At 44.3% G+C, this 27,809-nt stretch overlaps 4 protein-coding genes across 5 annotated transcripts; 2 read left to right on the top strand and 2 right to left on the bottom strand.

The window, feature by feature from the left end:
* Positions 1–506: 506 nt before the first annotated feature.
* On the bottom strand, positions 507–3,368 carry LOC115105679 (zinc finger protein with KRAB and SCAN domains 8-like). Its single transcript, XM_029627967.2, has 3 exons — positions 3,279–3,368; positions 2,170–2,861; positions 507–2,029 (listed from the first exon to the last, which is right to left on the bottom strand). The coding sequence occupies exons 2-3, from the start codon at positions 2,829–2,831 to the stop codon at positions 985–987; spliced, it is 1,707 nt and encodes a 568-aa protein (XP_029483827.1). The 5' UTR covers positions 2,832–2,861; positions 3,279–3,368; the 3' UTR covers positions 507–984.
* Positions 3,369–3,405: 37 nt separating this feature from the next.
* On the top strand, positions 3,406–9,399 carry LOC115105680 (zinc finger and SCAN domain-containing protein 21-like). 2 transcript variants are annotated; one of them, XM_029627968.2, is made up of 3 exons: positions 3,406–3,514; positions 3,742–4,504; positions 4,643–9,399. In XM_029627968.2, exons 2-3 carry the CDS (start codon positions 3,834–3,836, stop codon positions 5,526–5,528), a joined length of 1,557 nt encoding a protein of 518 aa, XP_029483828.1. In that variant the 5' UTR covers positions 3,406–3,514; positions 3,742–3,833; the 3' UTR covers positions 5,529–9,399. The 2 variants fall into 2 exon arrangements, with proteins under 2 accessions (XP_029483828.1, XP_064863460.1); XM_065007388.1 differs by having other exon boundaries at positions 3,406–4,504.
* Positions 9,147–12,253, bottom strand: LOC115104702 (tripartite motif-containing protein 16-like). The gene is made up of 7 exons (XM_029626052.2): positions 11,594–12,253; positions 11,338–11,433; positions 10,878–11,111; positions 10,591–10,747; positions 10,439–10,495; positions 10,282–10,335; positions 9,147–10,195 (listed from the first exon to the last, which is right to left on the bottom strand). The coding sequence occupies exons 1-7, from the start codon at positions 12,164–12,166 to the stop codon at positions 9,654–9,656; spliced, it is 1,713 nt and encodes a 570-aa protein (XP_029481912.1). The 5' UTR covers positions 12,167–12,253; the 3' UTR covers positions 9,147–9,653.
* A 1,578-nt stretch (positions 12,254–13,831) lies between these two features.
* LOC115104701 (tubulin polymerization-promoting protein family member 3-like) lies at positions 13,832–20,154 on the top strand. Its single transcript, XM_029626051.2, has 4 exons — positions 13,832–13,992; positions 16,807–17,003; positions 17,148–17,301; positions 17,481–20,154. Exons 2-4 carry the CDS (start codon positions 16,813–16,815, stop codon positions 17,670–17,672), a joined length of 537 nt encoding a protein of 178 aa, XP_029481911.1. The 5' UTR covers positions 13,832–13,992; positions 16,807–16,812; the 3' UTR covers positions 17,673–20,154.
* The last annotated feature ends 7,655 nt before the right edge of the window (positions 20,155–27,809 follow it).

Raw genomic sequence — 27,809 nt, 5'->3', positions numbered from 1 at the left:
ATTTTTTAAATTTTACCTTTAGGGAGTCCCCAATGACCCCAGGGTCTCTTTCACAAGGGAGCCCTGCATATACAATTTGACATGGCATGAGACAGCTGTTAGTTGGCGTTAACTAGTTACTTTTCGCCACTCAACTCAGACAAACAACTGTAACTTTTGATTGGTAGAAGATAATAATGTTCCGATTCCAAATGTGAATAGCAGAGATGTAGACCAGATGTCATAACCTTTAAGTTTTTGCAAGTTTCCATTGCAATGGCTGTTTGGGCTGCTCAATGACGAAACAGAGAGCTGTTAGCTGGCTGCTTTTCATCACACTAAACTCAGACAGCTGTAACTTTTGATTAGTAGTAAATCATTTGTTCTGATTCCAGATTTGAATACCAAAGAAGTAGACAAAGATCTCATACGCTCTAACTTTTTGTCTAACTGGGAAAGTGGTCCAAATTTAGGTTGTTTATAAAAAGTTAATAGAAATGTAATTAATGCAGTTAGTAAAACAGCTGTATTGTTTGATCGGTATGATATTTTTGTTCCAATTTCAGATTTGAATAGCAAAGTAGAGGAAGATTTCCTATGCTCTAACTTTTTGTCAAAATGGTTGAGAAAGTGGCATCAGGTTTGTGTCAAAAGTTTCATTGTTCACAGTAAATGGAATGCTGGAGGTCTGGGAGTTGATGTCACAATGGGACATTTAGAATGTTGAAGAAATCACATGAAAGTGAAAAAGGACAAAAAAGCTTAATGGTTTAAAAATAATAAAATATATCAAAAAGTTGAATGCAAGCACACTGATCTTGACTGTTCTGCACGTTTTAAAGTTTGAATGATGTTTCTAGCTTAAACAATGTAAGAGACTGCTTCACAAGCCCCACTAATAATAATTATTATGACGAAGATTTAAACTGGGACGTTAGCGTCGCAAGTCTCACCAATAATAAGAAGTATGTTGAACATTTTAAGTGGGGACTTTTTTAAATAGAGTCAATTCCAATAGGGCCTAGGTGAAATGTCTCCATTCTTATGAAAACTCTGATCTCCATTGAGGTACATGCTTTCATCATGCACCGTCCTCAGATGCCTTAGCAAGTCGTCATTTAGTTTAAAACTCTTTCCACAGCGAGTACAGAGGAAAGACTCCTGGGAGTGAAGAAGCTTATGTTTTGTTAGGGTGTGGCTGTGGTGGAAGCCCTCCCCACACACACTGCAGCGGAATGGCCTTTCTTCTGTGTGGATGTACCTGTGCTCCTGCAGCCCTTTCAGCTGAGCAAAGACATCCCCGCAGTCTGTACAGGTATAAGGGGACTCACCTGTGTGGGTCCTCATGTGACATTTCAGATTATACTTGTCCCTAAACTGCTTTCCACACTCCGAGCAGCCTAGAGCCTTATTATGGCTCCTGCGGTGGTGGGTCAGGCATTTCTGAGAGGCAAAGACTTGGGCACAGTCAGGACAGATGAACTTAGGGAAGGCACTGCAACTGTGTTTGCTGAGAAAAGCAGCCCGTTTGTAGCTCTTACCACAGTCATGACAGCAGTGGCTTGGTCTATGGAAGGGATCTTCTTTGTTTTTCCGCTTCAGGCAGCAGGGTGTTCCTCCCTCTTTCTCGGCGGTGTTAGGGCTGGACGAGGAGATGACAGGAGCAGATACACCTCGGTTGGCCCTTCCAAAGACGGGCATCTGATTTGCTATGTTTCTAAACTGACTTCTCTCAACATTCTCAGTATTTCTATCCACATCAGTAGACTGTCCCATCTCAGAGGCTGACCTGATCTCATCCTCTACCTCAGCCTGGTTATTGTATTTTATCTCCTCCTTAATCCAGTCCTCATGTTCAGAAAAATTGTCTTCCTCAACCAAATCATCTTCTCCATCAAGTCTCCTCTCCTCACTGTAAATGTCCTCCAGATGTCTGGCATCTATATTGAAAGTACTGGACTGACAGACTTTAGAAAATTCTATCCTCTTCAGAAACAACCCTGGTCCTGTGACTTTCATCTTCTCACTGTTAACTTGATGTTCTGCAGGTCTGAAAATAAACGGAAATAGACAGCATATCAACAAATGCATTCCAATAAACACACACTATTTGTCGTCAAAATATTTAACACTTCCTTAATATCTTTGGATGTGCAAGAAAGAAACACTCAAAACATGATCTGGCCCTACCCTGCTTCTTCCTCTCTCAGTTGGTCTGCAGGGTATCCCTCTCCATCAGTGTGGTTGTCCATCTCACTGCACTTATCCCCAGGTGTGTTGTTCAGGTACTCCTCAGCCATGTAGATAGCCTCCTCCATGTCCTGGGGGCACTGTTTTAGCACACAGTCTCCAACGTGTGTGGGCAGGAGTGACACAAACCTCTGCAGGGCCACACACCTCACCACCTCCACAGCCGTTCTCCTCTCAGGCCGAAGCCAGTGCTGGGCAGCACTTTCCAGTCCCTGCCCCAACTCCCTGGGCCCTCTCTCAGGGTCGTACCTCAGATAGCTGAAGTCCTCCTGCCGTCGGCTCTCTTCTGCCCTGACTTGGCTCTGCAGGCTAGCCCTCAGTGTCTCGTAGTTTGGCTCTCCTGACCTGAGGCACTCCCCACCAAGGAGCCCCCACTTCACATTAGAAAGCCTGGAGTTGGAGTCTGCCTCCTCCAAAAGCAGCAGGTAGGCCTCAGGATCCTTCACCTCCTCCAGCTTCACATCTGGCTCCATTCTCCTGAGCTCCTCCTTCTCCAGTAACTGTGCCAGAGCCTCAGTCTGGATCTCCCCCTGTACAGCCAGAGCCTGTAGCTGCTGTCTGTGCACTGCTAGTAGGTTTGTAAATAACCGCACTACATCCATGGTTCCACTCTTGGAGTCTCTAGCAACGGCCTGTGAAATATTAAATTATTATAAAAGTATGGTAATGACAGTACCACTGGGCAATGACGATAGCAATTTGGGTGTATAATAAATCATGTGAAAACCAAATATGTTGATCGCCCAACTCTCAATGACGTTTCTAACACGTGCTCCACGAGGTAGTGTTTAATGTGTTTATAAGGCTGTACATGTAGCTATGATCTAAGTTATAGCGTCTAGCTAGCTTGTTAATCTGTCTGGCACCACATTCAGATGTGTGCCTCATTTTCTCTCTGGATGAGGGCTAGCTGGCTAGCTAACGTTTGGTCAGTTAGGTGGGCTAGCTAGCCACGTTAGCTGACAATCCAGGCAAAATAGTCAAATTCCACCATAAAATGTGATTATCAAGCTGACCAAAACCACAGGTAGAAAAATAACGTTACTTACCGAGCGACTGGGCGTCTTTTTGTCTTTTACTCGTATTGTATTTCTTGCAGGTTAGCTAGCTAGCTACGTACACAGTTTTTATTGTTGTTTCCAGGGGTACCATTTGATCGTGACAACGTCTGAGTCGGCTGTGTGTAACATGATAAGAATTCCCGTCGTCTATTGTCCAAACATTATATGTAGCTAGCTAACGTTAGCTAATTGAAACGTCCACGGCAAGTAATTAATCATCACAGGTAACTAGTAATTTATTCGTTATTTTCCATTCTTTGATAATCAATTTTGAGATAATATGTTCATTTTGATAGCGTTTTTTATTTTAAATCACCCACCCAGCTAACAACTGAGTCCTGGAACGTTTGTCCACCTTGCTAACGTTAGCTAGCTACTAGCTAAGTTTCAGTGATGGTACTGGGAATTTGACTCAAATAATTAGCTAACAATTATTTTTCGGTGGTATTAGATGCCTTTGTGATCGAGCTGGCCATTCTGACCCTGCCAGCTAGTGAAAAGTATTTGTTTTTACTGCCCTCGCCATTGGCACCTGCAATCATTATGGATGTGGTTGAGTTCCTGGTGTCCCTGCTGGATGTGCATAAACAACAGCTGAAAGCGCTGACCAGACAGGGGGAGATCCAGGCCAAGGTCCTCAGCCAGCTTGTCAAGGATGGTTTGACCAGAACCCTTGACCGGCCTTCACCCCAGGATGTTGAGGAACAGAGAAGGCATCTGTTGACACCAGGGAGAGATAAAGACCAAGAGGACTGGGGTGCTAGGCTTGATGGTCTGCTGCAAGAGGAGACACAGAAGAAGAATCAACTGATCAGACCCCAGGGGTTGTCTAATGCATTCCAGACCAGGGTACTGGGACAGATGTGGACTGTGGAGGACCAGAGCAGGCAGGACTTCTTGTCTCTGCGGTACGAACCCCAGAAGGGAGCCAGAGAGCTGGGGCAGAGGCTTGACTCAGCTGCTAAGCACTGGCTTAGGCCTGACCTAAGAACTGCTGCACAGGTAGAGCAGTGTGTTGCCATGGAGCAGTTTCTGTCCCTCTTACCAAAGGAGGCTGGTGCCTGGGTGCAGAAGCAGCAGCCCAGGGATATGGAGGAAGCAATCAGCATGGCTGAGCAGCGACTTGGGTCTGGTGCCTTCACCGTCTCCTCGCCTTCCCCTGACCGTACACAGACAAACACAGCACAGGGCTCAACAGAGACACAAGAACAAGGGTAGGTAAATGTGTGGCAGCTATTGAACTAATCATATCTGCAGTTATTCTATCATCCTCAGTGTCTTTAGTTTAATTGTTCAGTCACATGCAGATCCTAAGAACGATTCACTATGATTAATCTCATTTTAATTTACAGGAGTGTCAAGATGCAGAGCACCAGTGATCACCCAGATGCTTTGACCAAGTCATTTCTCAATCAGCTGGAGACTGTTAAGTCTGCCCATTTCAGTCTAGAGATTCCAGACATGGGAGTAGCCAGCTACCAGGAGGAAAAGGATGAGCATAAGGTGGTCCCAGAGGAAGGGTCCATCTTTGTGTGTAAGCAGGAAGTGGAGGATCCTGACTGGCATCAGGAGAGTGCTCCTCCAGAGCCTATCCAAATGTATGGGAGCACAACAGGACATGAGAGCATGTCAGTGGACACACCTTACATCTCCCCTCCCAGACACAACTCTCTCTCCTCCACCATGTACACTCATCCAACACACAGAGTGTCCAGTCAGATCCCCTCCCCACAGTCGCCTCCATCCCTTGCTCCTGATGTCTATCATCCACAAGTTCAGGACAGCCCATTGACAGACAGACTGCAGAGTAACAATCATTCTAGTGACGAGACAGAGCTTACTGCCAGGTACACAGGGCTTATCTCTGAAGATGGACAGCTGACCTGGGGGACCCTCCCGAGGGTTCCCTCACCCCCCTTCCATACTCGCCCGCCCTCCCCCTCACCCTCCCACCAGTGCCCAGACTGTGGCTGCTGCTTCACCCAGCAAAGGAGCCTGGAGGAGCACAGGAACATTCACACGGGGGCGAGGCCCTTCGTCTGTGGGGTGTGTGGCAAGGCCTTCTGCCACCGCCGCACTCTGAACAAACACACACGTATCCACTCCTGGGAGAGACCCTTTCAATGTACTGACTGTGGACAGACCTTTAAACTCAAAGACACCATGAAGAGGCACCAGGTGTCCCACAGCAGGCCAGGGACAGGGCCAGGGGCACGTCAGCTCTCTCACTCACCCTGATACTCTATCTAGCAGCTAGCTGCTCACGCAGCACTTCACCTGGCTGAGAGGAGGCCTCGTAGTAATCGGCACACAACAAGGACTTGAAGTAGGACTGGTCAGATGGCTTTCTCTGTAAATGTCCTAAATAGGCAGATTTGTGTGAGAACGCTAACAGTGTTTTCTGTTGGCGTGTTCCATAAACAGAGGACACTGCTTTGGATTTTGGTTGGTGGAACATCTCTCCCATGTTTCCATGTAAACAAGCTCAAATTACTTGTGCTTCATTGCTCCCTTTTTGTTTTTGTAGAATGCCCTGCCATGGTCCAAGTGAGAGGTGTTTCATGCATTTGGATATTGTGATAGTTACTCTTGAATAATTATTTGTTATGCAGAATCATTTTTTTGTATTTAATTTAATTCTTCAGAAGAGCAGAGATCAGAACATTGTGTAACAATGTACTGTACTGCTTTATGTATTTGTTGTTTTATGCATAGGATATATATATATATTACACACACACACAGTTGAAGTCAGAAGTTTACATACACTTAGGTTGGAGTCGTTAAAACTCGTTTTTCAACCACGCCAAAACTATAGTTTGTTAACAAGAAATTTGTGGAAAGTTGGTTAGGACATCTACTTTGTGCATGACACAAGTAATTTTTCCAACAATTGTTTACAGACAGATTATTTCACTTATAATTCATTGTACCGCAATTCCAGTGGGTCAGAAGTTTACATACACTAAGTTGACCGTGCCTTTAAACAGCTTGGAAAATTCCAGAAAATTATGTCATGGCTTTAGAAGCTTCTGATAGGCTAATTGACATCATTTGAGTCAATTAGAGGTGTACCTGTGGCTGTATTTCAAAGCCTACCTTCAAACTTAGTGTCTCTTTGCTTGACATCATGGGAAAATCAAAAGAAATCCGCCAAGACCTCAGAAAAAAACATGTAGACCTCCACAAGTCTGGTTCATCCTTCTGCGCAATTTCCAAACGCCTGAAGGTACCACGTTCATCTGTACAAACAATATTACGCAGGTATGAACACCATGGGACCGCGCAGCCGTCATACCGCTCAGGAAGGAGACGACTTTTGTCTCCTAGAGATGAACGTACTTCGGTGCGAAAAGTGCAACTCAATCCCAGAACAACAGCAAAGGACCTTGTGGAGAGGAAACGGGTACAAAAGTATCTATATCCAAAGTAAAACGAGACCTATATCGACATAACCTGAAAGGACGCTCAGCAAAGAAGAAGCCACTGCTCCAAAGCCGCCATAAAAAAAGCCAGACTACGGTTTGCAACTGCACATGGAGACAAAGATCGTACTTTTTAGAGACATGTCCTCTGGTCTGATGAAACAAAATAGAACTGTTTGGCCATAATGACCATCGTTATGTTTGGAGGAAAAAGGGGAAGGCTTGCAAGCCGAAGAGCACCATCCCAACAGTGAAGCACGGGGGTGGCAGCATCATGTTGTGGGGGTGCTTTGCTGCAGGAGGGACTGGTGCATTTCACAAAATAAATGGCATCATGAGGAAGGAACATTATGTGGATATATTGAAGCAACATCTCAAGACATCAGTCAGGAAGTTAAAGCTTGGTTGCAAATTGGTCTTCCAAATGGACAATGACCCCAAGCATACTTCCAAAGTTGTGGCAAAATGGCTTAAGGACAACAAAGTCAAGGTATTGGAGTGGCCATCACAAGCCCTGACCTCAATCCCATAGAGAATTTGTGGGCAGAACTGAAAAAGCGTATGTGAGCAAGGAGGCCTACAAACCTGACTCAGTTACACCAGCTCTGTCAGGAGGAATGGGCCAAAATTCACCCAACTCATTGTGGGAAGCTTGTGGAAGGCTACCTGAAATGTTTGACCCAAGTTAAACAATTTAAAGGCAATGCTTCCAAATACTAATTGAGTGTATGTAAACTTCTGACCCACTGGGAATGTGATGAAAGAAATAAAAGCTTAAATAAATAATTCTCTCTACTATTATTCTGACATTTCACATTCTTAAAATAAGGTGGTGATCCTAACTGACCTAAAACTGAATTTTTACTAGGATTAAATGTCAGGAATTGTGAAAAACTGAGTTTAATTGTATTTGGCTAAGGTGTATGTAAACCTACGACTTCAACTGTGTGTGTGTGTATATATATACTACCGTTCAATAGTTTGGGGTCACTTAGACATTTCCTTGTTTTCCATAAAAACATACCTGAAATGAGTTGCAAAATTAATAGGAAATATAGTCAAGATGTTGACATGGTTATAAATAATTATTTTTAATTGAAATAATAATTGTGTCCTTCAAACTTTGCCTTCGTCAAAGAATCCTTCATTTGCAGCAATTACAGGCTTGCAGACCTTTGGCATTCTAGTTGTCAATTTGTTAGGTAATCTGAAGAGATTTCACCCCATGCTTCCTGAAGCACCTACCACAAATTGGATTGGCTTGATGGGCACTTCTTACGTACCATACGGGCAAGCTACTCCCACAACAGCTCAATAGTGTTGACATCCGGTGACTGTGCTGGCCACTGAATTATAGACAGAATACCAGCTGACTGTTTCTTCCCTAAATAGTTATTGCGCTGGGCTTTAATTTGGTGCTGTGCTTTAGGTCATTGTCCTGTTGTAGGAGGAAATTGGCTCCAATTCAGCGCCATCCACAGGGTATGGCGTTGCGAAATGGAGTGATAGCCTTCCTTCTTCAAGAATCCTTTTACCCTGTACAAATCTCCCACTTTACCGCCACCAAAGCACCCACAGATCATCACATTGCCTCCACCATGCTTGACAGATGGTGTCAAGCACTCCTCCAGGATATTTTCATTTATTCTGTCTCTCACGTATGTTCTTATTTGTGATCCGAATACCTCAAACTTGGATTCGTCTGTCCAGTGTCTTGTGTTTTGCCCATCTTAATCTTTTATTTTTATTTGTAGGGCTTTTTCTTTACAACTCTGCCTAGAAGGCCAGCATCCCGGAATCGCCTCTTCATTGTTGACGTTGAGACTGGTGTTTTGAGGGGTACAGTTTAATGAAGCTGCCAGTTGAGGACTTGAGGTGTCTGTTTCTCAAACTAGACACTAATGTACTTGTCCTCTCGCTCAGTTGTGCACCGGGGCCTCCCACTCTTTCTGTTCTGGTTAGATGCAGTTTGCGCTGTTCTGTGAAGGGAGTTTACACAGCGTTGTACGAGATCTTCAGTTTCTTGGCAATTTCTCGCATGGAATAGCCTTCATTTCTCAGAACAAGAATAGACTGATGAGTTTCAGAAGAAAGTACTTTGTTCCTGGCCATTTTTATCCCGTAATCGAACCCAAAATGCTGATGCTCCAGATACTCAACTAGTCTAAAGAAGGCCAGTTTTATTATTTCTTTAATCTGCATAACAGTTTTCAGCTGTGCTAACATAATTGCAAAAGGGTTTTGTAATGATCAATTAGCCTTTTAAAATGATAAACTTGGATTAGCTATAACAACATGCCATTGGAACACAGGAGTGATGGTTGTTGATAATGGGCCTCTGTACGCCTATGTAGATATTCCATTAAAAATCATCCGTTTCCAGCTACAATAGTAATTTACAACATTAACAATGTCTACACTGTATTTCTGATCCGTTTGATGTTATTTTAATCGAGAAAAAAAATAGCTTTTCTTTTAAAAACAAGGACATTTTTAAGGGACCCCAAACTTTTGAACAGTAGTGTATATAGCAGATACTATAGCTGGAGGATATGCATATTTCTTAACTTGCACAGTTTTGAAAGAGAACCTTTGACAGATATTGTCTTGCAATGAACATGTCATGTTATAAAATTGTCTGGAGAGATGGATAATTCATCACAAATATATATTTTTTTCTCAGATTGGTCAAGATAATTTCTTGGACACATTTCCAACATAAGTAAACATTTTTACAAAAATCACATGTCACAGTACTGAAGTCAAAGGCATATTCTCATTATGAATCATTACTAACTTCACTCATGCAGTTTTATATTTTTATTGAAGTCTATTGAATTTAAATGATTCATAATGATTGTGTGCAACATTAGCATTGTGTAGTTTACATAGTCCTATTTACATTGAGTAGATTCCCCTCAGTCTGTTGTCACCGTGCTCAGTAAGGTTGGAGGTTCTCCTTTAGTTGGCAGAGGGACACAGAGGAGCCCACTCCAAAGCCTGCATACAGAGGCTCAGAGAACTGGGCCTTGAATTTGTGGATCAGCTCCATGGCCTCGGACACAGAGTAGAAGGCAACCGTGTTGGCAGCGTAGTCCAGGTACACTCCAATCCGTGTGGCCCGCGGGGCCTCTGGCAGGTCTTTGTCCATCTTGTTGTGCCATGCGGAGTAGCCCGAGTCAGAGCAGAGCAGGCTCCAGGACTTGTCGTTGTAGCCCAGCAGACTGTAAGAGTTCTTACCCTTGCGGCTGATGCTCTTATAGGCCACTCCGATGGAGAACTCCCCGCTCCACTCTGCTTCCCAGTAGTACCTGAACCCACCCAGGCACTCCTTGCATAGAACCTGGGAGAAGCCATCGAAGCGTTCGGGGTGATCCGGGTAAAACTTGACTGTCTTCTTCCGCATCACTTTGTGGTTCCCCTCAGACAGAACCAGCTCTTTGTAGGCTGTGTTGGGGTCAAAGGTGAGCGGACAAGTATCTGAAAAAAATTAATATTTATTGACATTATCAGAAAATGATATGATTTGAGTTGGTATAAAGAACAGACAAGAACAGACCACTCACATCTCAAGAAGTCTGCTCTAGTTTTGGGTTCCTGAAAATCTGCCCTGGTGGGAGCTGTATTAGAGAACAAAATATGGATTCTATCACCAGAGATATTTGGAATACAAACATATTTTTTCACAGATAATAAACCAATGTAAACTTCATAAATATGTACCTTTGAATCGTTTGTCGCCACCTCTTGGTGAAAGTATGTATACAGGGATATCACTTACTGTAAATGTAAAATTACAGTTGGTTATCGCAATACTAAACTCTTGCTGTACAAAAGCTATGTTGTAGGCATTTTAGTCACATTAATAGACTAACCTAACTTGGAGATTTTGCTCAGCTCCTTCTTACAGATGTCATCTAGATGCTCCTTCATGCCGGTGACAGTCTTGGTGACCTCTCCGAAGGAGAACTGAGGGTTGATTAGGACTTTGGGAACCATGGGCTCAGGAGGAACACACAGTGTGGGGAAGTTCTACACAGCACAAAATAAATGGATCAGTATCGTAATGCAAATGCTGGATTCATATTTCTACCAGTCTATTATCAGTACGGATCCTGGTTCTTGTCTCAGCCCAATGTCTCTCCCCCCTCCAGTCCAGTACCTGTAGGAAGTGGATGTTGTCCTCTGTGTCGAGGATCTGGCGCAGCTCGACGTCTCTGCGCTGCAGCTCCAGAATCTCCTGCTCCAGCCGCTCCACATATCCCTCGGCCTGTGACATGGCTGCCTGCATGTTGGCCTTTATCAGCTGGCTCACTTCAACATGCCAGCGCTCCACCGCCTGTAGCATCTCACTGAAGATCTTATCACTGTCTGACATCGCCCGCTGGGCATTGCTCTGAGGTTAGGGGAGGGAGATACTGCAAATTACACAATTATCATTGTGTTATTATATAATTAAAATCAAAACATTGCAAACACAATTGTAATGATTGATTTAGTGCGTCTATGGCAATATATGGTCCAAAAAATGTATAATGAATGATACTATGGTGCTAAATTGAAGGGATGTAGTCTCATAAAAAGTACCAGAAATTGACCTAGGAAATGGAAATGGACCTAACCTTGAGAACGTCAACATTGTGTCTCAACTCCTGCAGTTCCTTCATCCGCTCCTGAATGATGTGCTGGACCTCAGACTGGGTCACCAACAGGTTTTTCTGTTAAAGGAGAGGAAGAGATGGTTAGTAAACTGAGGGGCCATAATACCCCGTTGTCTTTAGAAGTTTCAAATGAGTTAAGCTGTATCATTGCAGTTGTCATGTACTGTTAGAGCGATTAGTGAGGGTAGGTTGTTCCAGTGTGTAAGAGCAGTCGTGCCTGTTTCTCAGCGCGCTCCTCCTCAGCAGAGATGATGTTGTGGCTGCGGTGCTCCCTGACGGTACACAGCACACAGATACACATCTGGTCAGAGCGACAAAACAGCTCCAGGCCCTTCTCGTGCTGCGGACAGATCTTCCTGTCCAGGTGACCCGTCTCATCCACCAGCTTGTGCCTCTTGAAGGTGGCCGACTCGTAGTGGGGCTTGATGTGTGTCTCGCAGTAGTAGGCCAGGCACATCAGGCAGGACTTGACAGCCTTACTGCGGCGTCCCACACAGAAGTCACACAGCGAATCCCTCTGGAGGTAAGGGAAGGGCTGTAGCTCGGGCAGCTGCCGGCGCACCTGGGTCACATTGGGCACGTTGCGCCTAAGGACGGGGCGAGGGGTGAAGGTGGCCCGGCATTGGGGGCAGTTGTACACCCCCAGGTGGTCATACTGGTCCCAGTAGACCTTGATGCACTCCAGGCAGTAGGTGTCTCCACAGGAGATGGTGACAGGGTCTCGCAGCACATCGGCACACAGAAGACAGGTGTAGCCATCTGGAGGCAGGGGGAAGTTCGGCTCAGCCATGGTCCTGCTGGGTCAGACTGAGACACAAGGAGATAACCAGTCAGTAGAAGTATAGAATCACACCCCACTGACCTGTATTAAACGGGAGTGAGACTAAAGCAAGAGTGCAGTCCCCTTCCACTGGTATTTAAAGGTGAGGCTGTGTTTTAGTGTAAACAGAAAAGACAACCTGCATGAAACTGGGAAGTGAATGTGACCATAGAGGAATGAACCCACATACCACCCAGCAACAGACACTCTTGGTTGGTTCTCTTGGTGAAATGTCTGTGATCATAGTCCTAGACTGTTCTCTCTGCTACCGGACAGCAAGCTGTACCGGAGCGCCAAGTCTAGGACCAAAAGGCTTTTTAACAGCTTCTAACCTCAAGCCATAAGACTCCTGAACATCTAATCAAATGGCTACCCAGACTATTTGCATTGCCCCCCCCCCCCCCCCCCCACGCTGTTGCTACTCACTGTTATTATCTATGCATACGGTAGTCACTTTAATAACACTACCTACATGTACATGTTACCTCAGTCATCTTGACTAACCGGTGCCTCCTGTATATAGCCTTGCAATTGTTATTTTACTGCTGTTCTCTAATTATTTTTTACTTTTTTATTTGTTACTTTTTTAGGTATTTTCTTAACTGCATTGTTGGTTAGGAGCTTGTAAGTAAGCATTTCACTGTAAGGTGAATACCAGCTGTATTCGGCGCATGTGACAAATATGATTTGAATTTGATTTGATCATCATGATGAACTTGCCATTCATTGAAAGCATGTAATGGAACATTGATTGTAAACCGGGATACAACTTAATATTGCAGTATATTCAAAAGGCAAGTTGGTACAGCATTTTTGTTGACACAGCAGTAGTAGGTTTCATGATGGCTGATGATGTCGAAACAGCCTGTCCTGCTTCTTCTCCGTATAAGAGATAAGACACTACACCACCATGTGTACACCATATACAGTCGTTGGTATATACCCACACAACATGGGGACAGGGCCTTACAGTAAACATATCCTAAAGGACAAAGTCAAATCCCTGCAAGTTCCTCTGGTGGGAAAACATGCCCTCTGTGTCACAATATCAGTTAAACACTCCATGTGTGGTTATCTTGTAAATTCTCTAGAATAGAACATTATTGACACAATATTAGTGGTGCTAGTACCAGATTAGCCACTACTGTGTTTCCATCAACATCCTTTCTTGTAGAACTGATGGGTTTCACTTCTTCAATGATTATGTCAATTTGTTTCTAAGATGTGTCACACATGAGGGAAGGGTTATGAATGAGTGAGTAAAAAAATGTACTATCCTTCATATTAAAGACATGCACAGAATATTAGACAAAAAATTATGTGGTCGCAAATAGATATAAACATGAAATCCATATCATGGAATTCTTTCAGATGTTAACTGTTCATGTATAATGCTGTCCTCATGTATGGGCTTTTCTTCATGTTCGTTAATACAAAAAGCCTTTAGTCTCTGGACAGACAGAGGATAGGGCGTTGCAGCACCAGCTGTGAGCCAATCATAAAGGATGGAGGGGGAAGGAGCCAAGAAGGAGAAAGGGAGGGGGTAGGGTTGAGAGAAAGGGGGGAGTAAACAAGAACGCATGCTCACGAGAGAGGCAGCAAATGATGTCATGGCTTGTGCTGGTCTGTGCTCGCTCTTTTCCTCCCCACCTTCTGCTGTCCATCTCCCACTCTTCTCTGTGCATCGCTATCATCATTGTGAAGGTGGTGTGAGTGGCAGGGCTAGGAGGAAGACACGCAGCATCAGCACAGGCATCCCCAACATCATCGTCACTCAGAATTCCTTCACCTAACAGGTAAATATGTCTACACTTAAAGTTATCCTGTACTTTAGTCTATGTATTGACCAGTAAGAAAGAGGTCAAAACACAATACATGACACCAAATCATAGAAATGAGCTAAGCCATCTATTTGACATAATTTATTACGCTCACTGTCCTCTTTTTGGTGTACTTTTATTTTGTGCTGCATCATACTATATTTGAATGTACTGTACATATATCATGGGGCACTATTGCATGATGTTTGTGTTTAACTTGTGGAATGTATGTTAAATATGAATTTACATATGTTAATGTTTCTTTACATTTTGAGTATCAGATGCTGCATGGCCCAGTGTCTTTCTCTGGTCTGTTAATAATTAATGCAAGTGTGCTGAATTAATCTATTTGATCCAAGCTTCATTACTTTATTGATCGATTCCTTTACTTGATTAATCTCACAGCACCCTCCTCCCCTCGCCCCCTCTTAAAAAGCAATAACAACTAACACCCTTGCCTTTCTTGAACTTTTTGTACTAGCACTGACTTTGCTGATAGCTACTTTTTGAGGACAAATGTACTGACTATAACTGAGATATGTGGTTGTCTCACCTAGCTACAGTATACAGTGCATTCAGAAAGTATTCAGACCTCTTAACTTTTTCCAGCCTTATTTTAAAAATGGATGAAATAAAACAATTTACTCATCAATCTACACACAGTACCCCATAAAGCCAAAGTGGAAACATGTTTTTAGAAAGTTTTGCACATTTATTTAAAATTAAAAACAGACCTTATTTACATAACTATTCAGACCATTTGCTATGACACTCGAAATTGAGCTCAGGTACATCCTGTTTCCATTGATGATTCTTGAGATGTTTCTACAACTTGAAGTCCACCTGTGGTAAATTCAATTGATTGGACATGATTTGGGAAGGCACACACCTATCTATATAAGGTCCAACAGTTGACAGTGCATGTCAGAGCAAAACCCAAGCCATGAGGTCGAAGGAATTGTCCTTAGAGCTATATATATATATATATATTTACAGTGGGGAGAACAAGCATTTGATACACTGCCGATTTTGCAGGTTTTCCTACTTACAAAGCATGTAGAGGTCTGTAATTTTATCATAGGTACACTTCAACTGTGAGAGATGGAATCTAAAACAAAAATCCAGAAAATCATATTGTATGATATTTAAGTAATTAATTTGCATTTTATTGCATGACATAAGTATTTGATCACCTACCAACCAGTAAGAATTCCGACTCTCACAGACCTGTTCGTTTTTCTTTAAGAATCCCTCCTGTTCTCCACTCATTACCTGTATTAACTGCACCTGTTTGAACTCGTTGCCTGTATAAAAGACACCTGTCCACACACTCAATCAAACAGACTCCAACCTCTCCACAATGGCCAAGACCAGACAGCTGTGTAAGGACATCAGAGATAAAATTGTAGACCTGCACAAGGCTGGGATGGGCTACAGGACAATAGGCAAGCAGCTTGGTGAGAAGGCAACAACTGTTGGTGCAATTATTAGAAAATGGAAGAAGTTCAAGATGACGGTCAATCACCCTCGGTCTGGGGCTCCATGCAAGATCTCACCTCGTGGGGCATCAATGATCATGTGGAAGGTGAGGGATCAGCCCAGAACTATACGGCATGACCTGGTCAATGACCTGAAGAGAGCTGGGACCACAGTCTCAAAGATAACCATTAGTAACACACTATGCTGTCATGGATTAAAATCCTGCAGTGCACGCAAGGTCCCCCTGCTCAAGCCAGCGCATGTCCAGGCCCGTCTGAAGTTTGCCAATGACCATCTGGATGATCCAGAGGAGGAATGGGAGAAAGTAATGTGGTCTGATGAGACAAAAATAGAGCTTTTTGGTCTGAACTCCACTCGCCATGTTAGGAGGAAGAAGAAGGATGAGTACAACCCCAAGAACACCATCCCAACCATGAAGCATGGAGGTGGAAACATCATTCTTTGGGGATGCTTTTCTGAAAAGGGGACAGGACGACTGCACCGTATTGAGGGGAGGATGGATGGGGCCATGTATCGCGAGATCTTGGCCAACAACCTCCTTCCCTCAGTAAGAGCATTGAAGATGGGTCGTGGCTGGGTCTTCCAGCATGACAACGACCCAAAACACACAGCCAGGGCAACTAAGGAGTGGCTCCGTAAGAAGCATCTCAAGGTCATGGAGTGGCCTAGCCAGTCTCCAGACCTGAACCCAATAGAAAATCTTTGGAGGGAGCTGAAAGTCCATATTGCCCAGCGACAGCCCCGAAACCTGAAGGATCTGGAGAAGGGCTGTATGGAGGAGTGGGCCAAAATCCCTGTTGCAGTGTGTGCAAACCTGGTCACGAACTACAGGAAACATATGATCTCTGTAATTGCAAACAAAGTTTCTGTACCAAATATTAAGTTCTGCTTTTCTGATGTATCAAATACTTATGTCATGCAATAAAATGCAAATGAATTACTTAAAAATCATACAATGTGATTTTCTGAAGTGTACCTATGATAAAAATTACAGACCTCTACATGCTTTGTAAGTAGGAACTCCTGCAAAATCGGCAGTGTATGAAATACTTGTTCTCCCCACTGTATATATATAAATAAAATGCCCAGAGGATGTGGTGTGCTGAATGTATCGCCTTAATGACCACATCTCTCCCAATACCTCCTCATTTCCTGTCTCCATGGACTCGGTGTTTCAACATTATGGCAGTGTAGTTTCAGAAACTACAGCAGTCTCGACTGTATGCCTTTCTCTTGCATCCCATCCTTAGTGTTTTACCTCTCTCTCTATCTCCATCTCTCTATCTATAGGGCAGAATGGCAGAGGGCTCCGTATCAGTAGCAGAGGTGGAGACGTCCTTCAAGAAGTTTGCCATTCATGGGGACACCAAAGCTACTGGGAAGGAGATGAACGGGAAGAACTTTGCCAAACTCTGCAAGGACTGCCGGGTCATCGACGGCAAGAACATCACTGCCACCGATGTGGACATTGTCTTCACTAAAGTCAAGTGAGACTCGGTCCAGTTTCAAACCTCCACACTGACAGATCCGCAGTCATCTTTCTAGGAAAGAGGGAATACGGCCAGAGGCCCTCAGAATACCATATCATGAGTAAAGGTAAAACTCTCAAAAAGTTTTTCTGTGTATTTTAGGGCGAAGACAGCTCGTGTGATCGCCTTTGAGCAGTTCAGCCAGGCCCTGTCAGAGTTGGCCCCGAAGCGTTTTAAAGGGAAGTGCCAGGAGGAGGCGCTGCAGCAGCTCTACGGCCTCATAGCAGGGAGGGAGCCTGCCAACGCTGGCGTCACTGTGAGTGTCTACCTGTCAGCAGCACACAGCCTGATAATATTACAGTCTCAGAGAGAGCGTGTGTTTGTGTGTCCGCTGTGTGTGTGCATATCTGTTTGGTGGGTAAGCTCTTACTTTGTATCCTCATCTCTCATTCTCCCTTTCCCTTTCTATTTCCCTCGCTCTTTTCCTGCTCATAGAAAGTGGCCAAGGCAGCGGCGGTGGACAGACTGACAGACACCACCAAATTCACAGGTGCACACAAGGAGCGGTTTGACGAGTCGGGCAAGGGGAAGGGCAAGGCCGGGCGAGTAGACATTCCAGATGCCAGTGGCTATGTGGGTGCCTACAAGGGCAAGGGCACCTATGAGGATAAGGTCAAGGAAGCATAGGCAGGACAGAGGGAGAGAGAGAGAGATATGCTCAGTCAGATCCCACTATTTAACCCAAAGACCCCCCCCACCCTAAATAGTGTAATTTAAGTGAGAACTTGTGTAAATGTATATTAATGCACATACTGCGCAGGTAGGATGGGCTGGTCAGTCACTGAGTCAAAGTATTATATATCCTTTAACGTTGCATGTTGGGGTGGTGGTTGTCAAGATGGAGAGGGGAGGTGTAAGGGTGAGGAGTAAACCTGGATAGAAAACAAAACAGTGACCAAATTCTATGTCAATAAAAACGTGAATAATATTTAGATATATTCACCTTCCCAAGCGCTCCAACCCCTGACCCTATCCCTCCCAGCTTCACTAGATGCCTCTGTATGAGTCGTTTTTACTTGTTTATGTGTTGTGTATAATATATACTGAACAGAAATATAAACGCATCATGCAACAATGTCAACAATGAGTTACAGTTCATATAAGGACATCAGTCAATTGAAATAAATTCATTAGGCCCTAATCTATGGACAGGGGCGCAGCTATGCAGCATTTCTCCTTTGCCAAGATAATCCATACACCTGACAGGTGTGGCATATCAATAAGCTTATTAAACAGCATGATCATTACACAGGTGGACCTTGTACTGGGGACAGTAAAAGGTCACTCTAAAATGTGCAGTTTTGTCACACAACACAATACCACAGATGTCTCAAGTTTTGAAAGAACATGCTCCAGAGCTGTAGCCCAGGGAATTTAATGTTCATTTCTCTGCCATAAGCCACCTTCAATGTCGTTTTAGAGAACTTGGCAGTACATCCAACCGGCCTCACAACCGCATACCATGTGTATGGGGTCGTGTGGGCGAGCCATTTTCTGATGTCAACTTTGTGAACAGAATGCCCCATGGCGGCAGTGGGGTTATGGTATGGTTAGGCATAAGCTACAGGTAACAAACACAATTGCATTTTATCGATGTCAATTTGAATGCACAGAGATACCGTGATGAGATCCTGAGGCCCATTGTCGTGCCATTTATCCGCTGCCATCACCTCATGTTTCAGCATGATGTCATAAGGATCTGTACACAATTCCTGGAAGTTGAAAATGTCCCAGTTCTTCCATGGCCTGCACACTCACCAGACATGTCACCCACTGAGCATGTTTGGGATGCTCTGGATCTACGTGTACAACAGTGTGTTCCAGTTCTCGCAAATATCCAGCAACTTTGCACAGCCATTGAAGAGGAGTGGGACAACATTCCACAGGCCACAATCAACATTCTGATCAACTCTATGTGAAGGAGATGTGTCGGGCGGCATGAAGCAAATGGTGGTCACACCAGATACTTACTGACCGGTTTTCTGATCCACGCCCCTACTTTTTTTAAAGGTGTCTGACCAACAGATGCATATCTATCAAATCAAATGTTATTTGTCACATGCGTCAAATACAACAGGTGTAGACCTTACCATGAAATGATTCATTACAAACCCTTAACCAACAATGCATTTAAGAAAAATAAGAGTTAAGAAAATATTTACCAAATAAACTAAAAGTTTAAAAAAGTTAACAGTAACAAGGCTCTATATACAGGGGGTACCGGTACCGAGTCAATGTGCAGGGATACAGGTTAGTCGAGGTAATTGAGGTATGTACATGTAGGTAGGTGTAAAGTATTCCCAAACATGTGAAATCCATAGATTAGGGCATAATGAATTTATTTAAATTAACTGATTTCTGTAATATTGTAACTCAGTAAAATCTTTGAAGTTGTTGCATGTTGCGTTTATATTTTTGTGACCAGTAACCCATGACCCAACATTTTGTGCCCTCTAGTGTACAAAACAAGTTAAAACATCCATAGACAGAACATATACAACACATGAAATGATATATAGGCAGGCCAAATGCCTCCTACAGCCTCAGTCATCACTCCTATTACTGCAGGAACTCACTTAGTTCTCTACTACTACTACCACACATTTTGCCTTATCATTGAGGTTGCTACTAACACTAATACCCTAGATTTATACACTGCTTTCACCCAGCCTTCTCTACTGATGTCCTTTCAGTCTGCTCTGCTATAATAACTGTATATTGTAAATAGAGATAGTTGAATGGATGAATGAATGAATAAACAAATGGATAGATGATGTAATAGATTAATGAATGGTGAATGAATGAGAAGAGATTTCCACTGTATCTGTACAGTGTAGTGCTTTGCCTGTGCTTTGCCTATGCTTTAGAAATGAAGAGAGAATAAGAGACCGATGAGGACATTCCTCCACTCCTCCAGTGAGGAATGACTAAATGAATTGTTCTGTTGGAGGACTGGGAGCCTCCTGACTGCACTGCATTGTCTCCTGTGTTGTTCTGTCCCTACTGATCACGGTCTGTTGTGTTTTGTATAGTTTAGCTGTGTCTCCCTCTATTCTGAAAAGCTATAAGAGTATGTACATGTTCAAATAAATAACTGAGCAGCAATTCAGACCATGTGAAAGAGTATTTTTCTCACACGCACGCACGCATGCATGCGCACACACACACACACATACACACACACATACTTTATCAAATGATATCAACGTAGCAGGGATTAGTAAAATTACATGGGATACTGCACACCCAAAAACACAGTATCTGTCCCTAATACCCTTACAAAGCCAGTCTGCCTCCTCTGCTAAGTCCCATACAATGGCAGGTGGGGTGCAGCAAGGCTATAAAGTGAAGTATAAAGTTCCATGTGACATTCTCAGCCATGTTCAGTGGAAGTGGAAGTGTGCTTTGGTGATGTTCAGAACAGTTCAATTCACTGTAGCGCTCTGAAAGCACATGACAGTGCCGTCCTTGTATGTGAGGGTGTATCTGTGTTGTGTTTTGTCCTTTCTCCCAGGTATCGTGCTGCTGTGTGTGTTTAGGACGGCCCTGGGACATGTGCGACCGGGGAAGTGGACCTACTCCTGGAACAGCCCAGGACAACCCTGCACCACCAGAACACTGTGAGAGAGAGACAGTACAGAGGAAGAGTCTATATTTCAGCGTTTGTAATAGTATGTTTGAGTCTCAATGAGGATGTGTGTGTATAGTGTGTATGACAGACCCAGTATCCTGTGGCTGCTGTGTGATGCAGAGACTGGTAGGGCAGCTGCATAAATATTTTGACACTACTCTGACCCAACTAGAGAAACACCTGGATACAGACCCGACTGCACTGATTGACATTAAAGGTTAGTCCTATCTGTGTGTTTTACTATCAGATTATTGATGATCCAAGTCCCTATAAATGTGACTAGACCCTATTGTAACTGCTCTAGTAGAATATAATAAACAACCCACTGGGCACAATTCAACGTCTATTCGACGTTGGTTCAACGTAATTGAGTTGAAATGACATAGAAACCATGTTGATTCAACCACTGTGTGCTCAGTAGGAACTTAACTACTGAAATATGACCCTTTAAAGTTTCTCAGATCCTACACAACTCATTCTTCCCTGTATATATCTGACCATTTTTCTACCCTCCTTCCTCTCCCTCCCTCTCTCTCTCTCCTGTCTAGAAAGCCGTACAGTGTTCTTGGTGGCGTTGACACACTGGCGTTGGTGCGTGGGTACAGTGAGGAAAAATCATAGTTGCATACGAGCACGTGTTCATCAACCTGGGCCACGCTCACAACGTGTCCTCAGGGGTGTTCACCGCACATCTCTCTGGGGTCTACAGTCTGGCCCTGATGGTGTGGAGCGATGCAGGCTCCCCGGGGGCCCTGCTGGCAGCCTGTAACTTAATGGCCAGAGCCTGGCCACCACTGCAGGAGAAGAACCACAAGGACCAGGAGGACACAGCCAGCACCGTGCTGGCCCTGGCCCAGCCTGGGGATATCGTGTCCGTCTGCCTGCCCCCTTGCTTCCTCTGTGATGACAGAGCCACTACAACAACTTCAGCAGCTTCCTGATCTACTCTCTCTCTCTCTCTCTCTCTCTCTCTCTCTCTCTCTCTCTCTCTCTCTCTCTAACTTTGTTCTTGTCCCACTCTCTCTAACTTTGTTCTTGTCCCAGATTCTGCTTGTATTAGCTCTATCACCTGCTCAACAAGGCCTGTGGGATTCAAAATATTGTTAACGGCATATTACTCTAATAATGTTCACCAGACTTGGGGTTTCAACTAATCATTGGTAAAATACACTGAGTACCGTATACAAAACACCTTCTCTTTCCATGACATAAACTGACCAGGTGAAAGCTACGATCACTTATTGATGTCATTTGTTAAATCCATTTCATTGAAGGGGAGAAGACCGGTTAAAGAATACTTTTTTAGCCTTGAGACAATTGAGACATGAATTGTGTGCCATTCAGAGGGTGAATGGGCAAGACAAAATATTTAAGTGTCTTTGAACAGGGTATGGTAGTAGCTTCCAGGTGCACCGGTTTGTGTCAAAAATGGTCTACCACCCAAAGGACATCCAGCCAACTTTACACAACTGTGGGAATCATTGGAGTCAACATGGGCCAGCATCCCTGTGGAATGCTTTCGACACCTTGTAGAGTCCATGCCCCGACGAATTGAGGCTGTTCTGAGGACAATGGGGGGTGCAACTCAATATTAGATAGGTGTTCCTAATGTGTGGTATACTCCGTATGAACACAGCCCTTCCCTTATAGACCCACAGTGGAGAAGTACATACAGGTTGCTGGCTGTGTGTGTCACAACTTCACATTGTTGTTACACCTTGATGACCTATACAGTGTGTCACAACCTCACATTGTTGTTACACCTTGATGACCTATACAGTGTGTCACAACTTCACATTGGTGTTACACCTTGATGACCTATACAGTGTGTCACAACCTCACATTGTTGTTACACCTTGATGACCTATACAGTGTGTCACAACCTCACATTGTTGTTACACCTTGATGACCTATACAGTGTGTCACAACCTCACATTGTTGTTACACCTTGATGACCTATACAGTGTGTCACAACTTCACATTGTTGTTACACCTTGATGACCTATACAGTGTGTCACAACTTCACATTGTTGTTACACCTTGATGACCTATACAGTGTGTCACAACCTCACATCGTTGTTACACCTTGATGACCTATACAGTGTGTCACAACCTCACATCGTTGTTACACCTTGAAAGGTGACACCAGCAAAGTCACTCTTGGGTTCACAGAGAACTATTTGACCTGTGGTCAGTGCCAGCAAGAAAGATCAGATATACAGATTAGTGATTGGAAAACCACAAGACTAAACCATGTAATAGAGGAATATTAACAATATGTACTGCCTTCTCAGGCTGAGATGAAGCTGATATTAAAGCTGTGTTGGAGCTTTTGCTCTGGTGGTTATAGAAGACATCACCAACCAACCTCCTGTGACTCAACTCTTCTGTCTGTCCTGTGTTCTCATTTAATGATAAGGGGATTATAGTGCAGAGAGCTTAGTGTCCATAACTTTGGATTTGCCCCAGAACAAGCACTCTTGTACTAGCGCAGGCTGTGCCAGCTTTCAGAAGATCCCAATCTCAGAACAATGTGTCACGCAGAACCGTTTTGATGTGAATCGGATGTGGTGACACTGATTACGACAATGGCCCATGAGAAAGGAGATGAAAAGCCAATGGAGAGATTACCTGCTCACACACACCATGACACCTTCACTGGCAGGTTCACTACCTACCGTATGTCACCAGACAATGACCGAGGAGGACAGGAAAGGGGGAAGGACAATCACCCAAACTAAGCCTCCCACTGATCAGGTATTATCAGTCTCCTATTGAATTCCAAGAGCACTGGGGCAGAGACACAACCAGGAAGAATAAACAACCTTACTGATGCCATCAGTCCACCTGACACCAGTGGCCTAATAATACACACGGATTGCTACAGTCGCTGTATGTACACATTACACACTTGGGTTGATAATCTGGGTGGACCCTGCAGGATCCTGCCTTCACACCTAGTGTGGGTGTCCTGCCCAGGGACCTGGAATTGGAATTGTGTGTGGGAGAGAGTTTGGGGAATTGTGCTGGCAGTGTCGGGGTGTGTCGGAGAAGATCCCCCTCTCCCTCCCCCCATAGGGTAGTCCACCTACAATAAAACTCACCTGGAAGAAGCTGAGTGTTGGCTTTGCTGGTACTGTACATCCTGTCTCTCTGTGTGTCTGTTAACGCTGGTTCCTGTTAGAGTTGGAGTGTTTGAGCACTGGAGTTTGCTGCTGCTGCCTATCTTTTACAGGGGTGAGGGCTAGAGCACTTGGGCGTGGACCAGATGATTGGTTTGTTCTTGCTGACACAGTCAGTACAGTGATGACAGACATATGAGATTGGGATCAAAACAGTATGTACAGTACTTAGAGCTGTTGTTTAGCTAGTTCATCTCTGTCACAGATATATCTATCTGGACTACTGATGTGGAGTGAGGAGATAAACTATGATTGCACAATACAATTATTAATACCCTTACAACACCAAATAAAAATGGACACTGGGTGAGTAAAATATATGAAATGATGGAAAGTAATGCCCATAATCAGAAGTGGATAATGTATGGTATAAATTAAATAGACTTTTACCGGTCTCAATTGATTCATTAAAATGTTGCTGAACATTACTTGTGATACTGTTTTTGTTGCGTTGTACATGTTAAATGGATGCTGTGTTAGTGGCTATTCTACTCTATATTATAAGGAAGTTCACATTGTATTCCAGGGCTATAAAATTGATATTTATCCCCTCAGATTTCCCAGTGCTGTCCGTCTCCTTCCGGTCTGGATCCTGCCTTCACACCTAGTTTGGGTGTCCACTCTGTTCCTCTTGGGGCACTGTATCTGTGTGACAGTCCATACCTCCTTCCTGAGGGAAGCAGCAGGTAGAGCATTCATCATCATCATCTTCATACCTATGAGAATCTCTGACCTCTAAGCCTTTACAATACACACTGTACAATATTAGTACTGAAATTGCTCGCAGTCTGACCTTTATTGTCATGAATCTTGCCCTGAAGGTAGAACTGAGCGATTTCTGTTAGATGGGCCAGTTGCAAAGTCTAAATTTGATATATCGCAAAAATTCCTGAAAACAAAAATGTTTGGTTAGGGTAGCAGTGTGGTTAAGGTTAGGGTTACGTTTTAAAAAGATTGTATGAATCTGTGGCTGTGCCAGCTAGTCACCACTCTGCAGAGCTGCCTCCAGGGCAAGATTCATGATAATAAATGCCAACCTGAATTGAAATCACTGTAACGTTAACAAAGGAGTACAAAACAACACATTTGTTAACATGAATGAGTCAGCTACGTTGCATCACTATACATGTCCTTAACCCTCCTCTCTCTACCCTTGTCCCCCGACCTCTCTCTCCTCTCCCTGCCTGTGGTCAATGGCATGGGAGGGTGTGCTGCCGTGCGGCCGCTGGGACTGTTAGTGTGCGTTTAAGCGCCAGCGGGGATGCTCCATGAACTGGAGGAGCAGGTGTCCACCAGGATGATGACCCTGTGGCACAGCCTGTCCCAGCTGGGCAATAGCATCCAGGAGGTCACAGGTACCAACATTATAGAAACATTATATCTGGTACACAGACAGACCAGGGAGGAGTGACCTCATTCTAATTCTATGGATAACCTCTCTGCTAACAGAGACCAGGGCTGCTAATAATATACGCCCCAAAACACATACTTCCCACTGTGCACAGATGTCAGTTTAATGTCTAATTTTGATTTACATTTGATTGAGCTCACACAGTTCAACGAGAACTCAATATGAAATTAACAAAACATTAACCATGTCATTGGAATGTAAAGTTGGGTGATAAAAAGACAAGCATTCCAGAAATTCCTTTCCACGTTGACTCAACATCACATAGCCTTTTTCTTTAGATGCCGTGGAATTAAAGTTGATACGACCAGTTTGTGCCCAAACTGTTATCTCTGTCTGACTGAAAAACGGACTCTCTCTCTCTCTTTCTCTCTCCAGGAGAAATGCGGGTGGCATTCACGGCCACCATGAGTCCCAAAAGCCACTGCTTCGGCCCCTTCACCAGTAACGTGCCGATTCCCTACACCGAGATCTCCCTCAACCACGGAAACTGCTAAAACCCTGCCCTGGGTATGCATACACACCAACCTTAAACCCACTACACATGTTCCACAGACAACACACTCAATAATAGTCCTATCCTGGACATGCAGTCATACATTTCATTAACTCCATCCCTCTGCTTCCTCTCACTCCATGTGTGCGGCGGACCAGAGGCTGAACCACAAGCTGCGGCTGATGAGGAACGGGGAGATGGTGGTGTCCACGTGGGAGGATAACGGGGAGGACTCGGAAGACAGACCGCCCTGGTCCTGCTGGACAGAGGCAGCCAGACGTACGTGGAGCTGCTCTCTGGAAGACAGCTTTGTGGAGGCGGAAACCCATAGACAGATATATTGTACATCCAATGAGACATACAACTGTACTGAACAGTTAAAAGCACATGAAAATTGTAGTCAACTCTGATCATTCTCCTTTTTTAAATAAAAAAGGTTTTCTCACTGAAGCAGAATCCGACTATTAATATTGTTTAGTTTCACAGTCATCACCAAAGCGATTACTGTGTTTTTAGGCTAAAAGGTTGTGGTGATTTATTATGATATACTGTGTAAAATGTTCATCATTAAACTGAATCATTAACTTGCAGAAACCCTCTTTTACCACCAGCTCAGAAGAACTGTGTGTGTGAAAGGACTGTTCACTATCTTCTCCCTGACTCAGGTCTCATACACACATCATATCGTCCGAGATCCCCAAGGATTGGAAAGCTGCCGCAGTCATCCCCCTCTTCAAAGGGGGAGACACCATGGACCCAAACTGCTACAGACCTATATCCATCCTGCCCTGCCTATCTAAGGTCTTCGAAAGCCAAGTCAACAAACAGGTCACTGACCATCTCGAATCCCACTGTACCTTCTCCGCTGTGCAATCTGGTTTCCGAGCCGGTCACGGGTGCACCTCAGCCACACTCAAGGTACTAAACGATATCATAACCGCCATCGATAAAAGACAGTACTGTGCAGCCGTCTTCATCGACCTTGCCAAGGCCTTCGACTCTGTCAATCACCATATTCTTATCGGCAGACTCAGTAGCCTCGGTTTTTCGGATGACTGCCTTGCCTGGTTCACCAATTACTTTGCAGACAGAGTTCAGTGTGTCAAATCGGAGAGCATGCTGTCCGGTCCTCTGGCAGTCTCTATGAGGGTGCCACAGGGTTCAATTCTCGGGCCGACTCTTTTCTCTGTATATATCAATGATGTTGCTCTTGCTGCGGGTGATTCCCTGATCCACCTCTACGCAGACGACACCATTCTATATACTTTCGGAACGTCATTGGACACTGTGCTATCTAACCTCCAAACGAGCTTCAATGCCATACAGCACTCCTTCTGTGGCCTCCAACTGCTCTTAAACGCGAGTAAAACCAAATGCATGCTTTTCAACCGATCGCTGCCTGCACCCGCATGCCCGACTAGCATCACCACCCTGGATGGTTCCGACCTTGAATATGTGGACATCTATAAGTACCTAGGTGTCTGGCTAGACTGCAAACTATCCTTCCAGACTCATATCAAACATCTCCAATCGAAAATCAAATCAAGAGTCGGCTTTCTATTCCGCAACAAAGCCTCCTTCACTCACGCCGCCAAGCTTACCCTAGTAAAACTGACTATCCTACCGATCCTCGACTTCGGCGATGTCATCTACAAAATGGCTTCCAACACTCTACTCAGCAAACTGGATGCAGTCTATCACAGTGCCATCCACTTTGTCACTAAAGCACCTTATACCACCCACCACTGCGACTTGTATGCTCTAGTCGGCTGGCCCTCGCTACATATTCGTCGCCAGACCCACTGGCTCCAGGTCATCTACAAGTCCATGCTAGGTAAAGCTCCGCCTTATCTCAGTTCACTGGTCACGATGGCAACACCCATCCGTAGCACGCGCTCCAGCAGGTGAATTTCATTGATCATCCCTAAAGCCAACACCTCATTCGGCCGCCTTTCGTTCCAGTACTCTGCTGCCTGTGACTGGAACGAACTGCAAAAATCGCTGAAGTTGGAGACTTTTATCTCCCTCACCAACTTCAAACATCAGC

This window comes from Oncorhynchus nerka, linkage group LG22, assembly GCF_034236695.1.
Source record: "Oncorhynchus nerka isolate Pitt River linkage group LG22, Oner_Uvic_2.0, whole genome shotgun sequence".
Lineage (NCBI taxonomy): Eukaryota > Metazoa > Chordata > Actinopteri > Salmoniformes > Salmonidae > Oncorhynchus > Oncorhynchus nerka.
This window is presented reverse-complemented; position numbering and strand designations above follow the sequence as displayed.

What these genes read in the sequence shown, in the direction of transcription:
- LOC115105680 (XM_029627968.2), top strand. Translation starts at nt 3,834, where the DNA reads ATGGATGTGGTTGAGTTCCTGGTGTCCCTGCTGGATGTGCATAAACAA. An exon ending in ACAGAGACACAAGAACAAGG is followed by an intron (nt 4,505 to 4,642) that starts GTAGGTAAATGT and finishes TTTAATTTACAG; the next exon opens with GAGTGTCAAGATGCAGAGCA.
- LOC115104701 (XM_029626051.2), top strand. Translation starts at nt 16,813, where the DNA reads ATGGCAGAGGGCTCCGTATCAGTAGCAGAGGTGGAGACGTCCTTCAAG. An exon ending in ATTGTCTTCACTAAAGTCAA is followed by an intron (nt 17,004 to 17,147) that starts GTGAGACTCGGT and finishes TGTGTATTTTAG; the next exon opens with GGCGAAGACAGCTCGTGTGA. An exon ending in CTGCCAACGCTGGCGTCACT is followed by an intron (nt 17,302 to 17,480) that starts GTGAGTGTCTAC and finishes TCCTGCTCATAG; the next exon opens with AAAGTGGCCAAGGCAGCGGC.
- LOC115105679 (XM_029627967.2), bottom strand. Translation starts at nt 2,831, where the DNA reads ATGGATGTAGTGCGGTTATTTACAAACCTACTAGCAGTGCACAGACAG. An exon ending in CTGAGAGAGGAAGAAGCAGG is followed by an intron (nt 2,030 to 2,169) that starts GTAGGGCCAGAT and finishes GTTTATTTTCAG; the next exon opens with ACCTGCAGAACATCAAGTTA.
- LOC115104702 (XM_029626052.2), bottom strand. Translation starts at nt 12,166, where the DNA reads ATGGCTGAGCCGAACTTCCCCCTGCCTCCAGATGGCTACACCTGTCTT. An exon ending in AGGAGCGCGCTGAGAAACAG is followed by an intron (nt 11,434 to 11,593) that starts GCACGACTGCTC and finishes CTCCTTTAACAG; the next exon opens with AAAAACCTGTTGGTGACCCA. An exon ending in GAGCAAAATCTCCAAGTTAG is followed by an intron (nt 10,496 to 10,590) that starts GTTAGTCTATTA and finishes TTACATTTACAG; the next exon opens with TAAGTGATATCCCTGTATAC.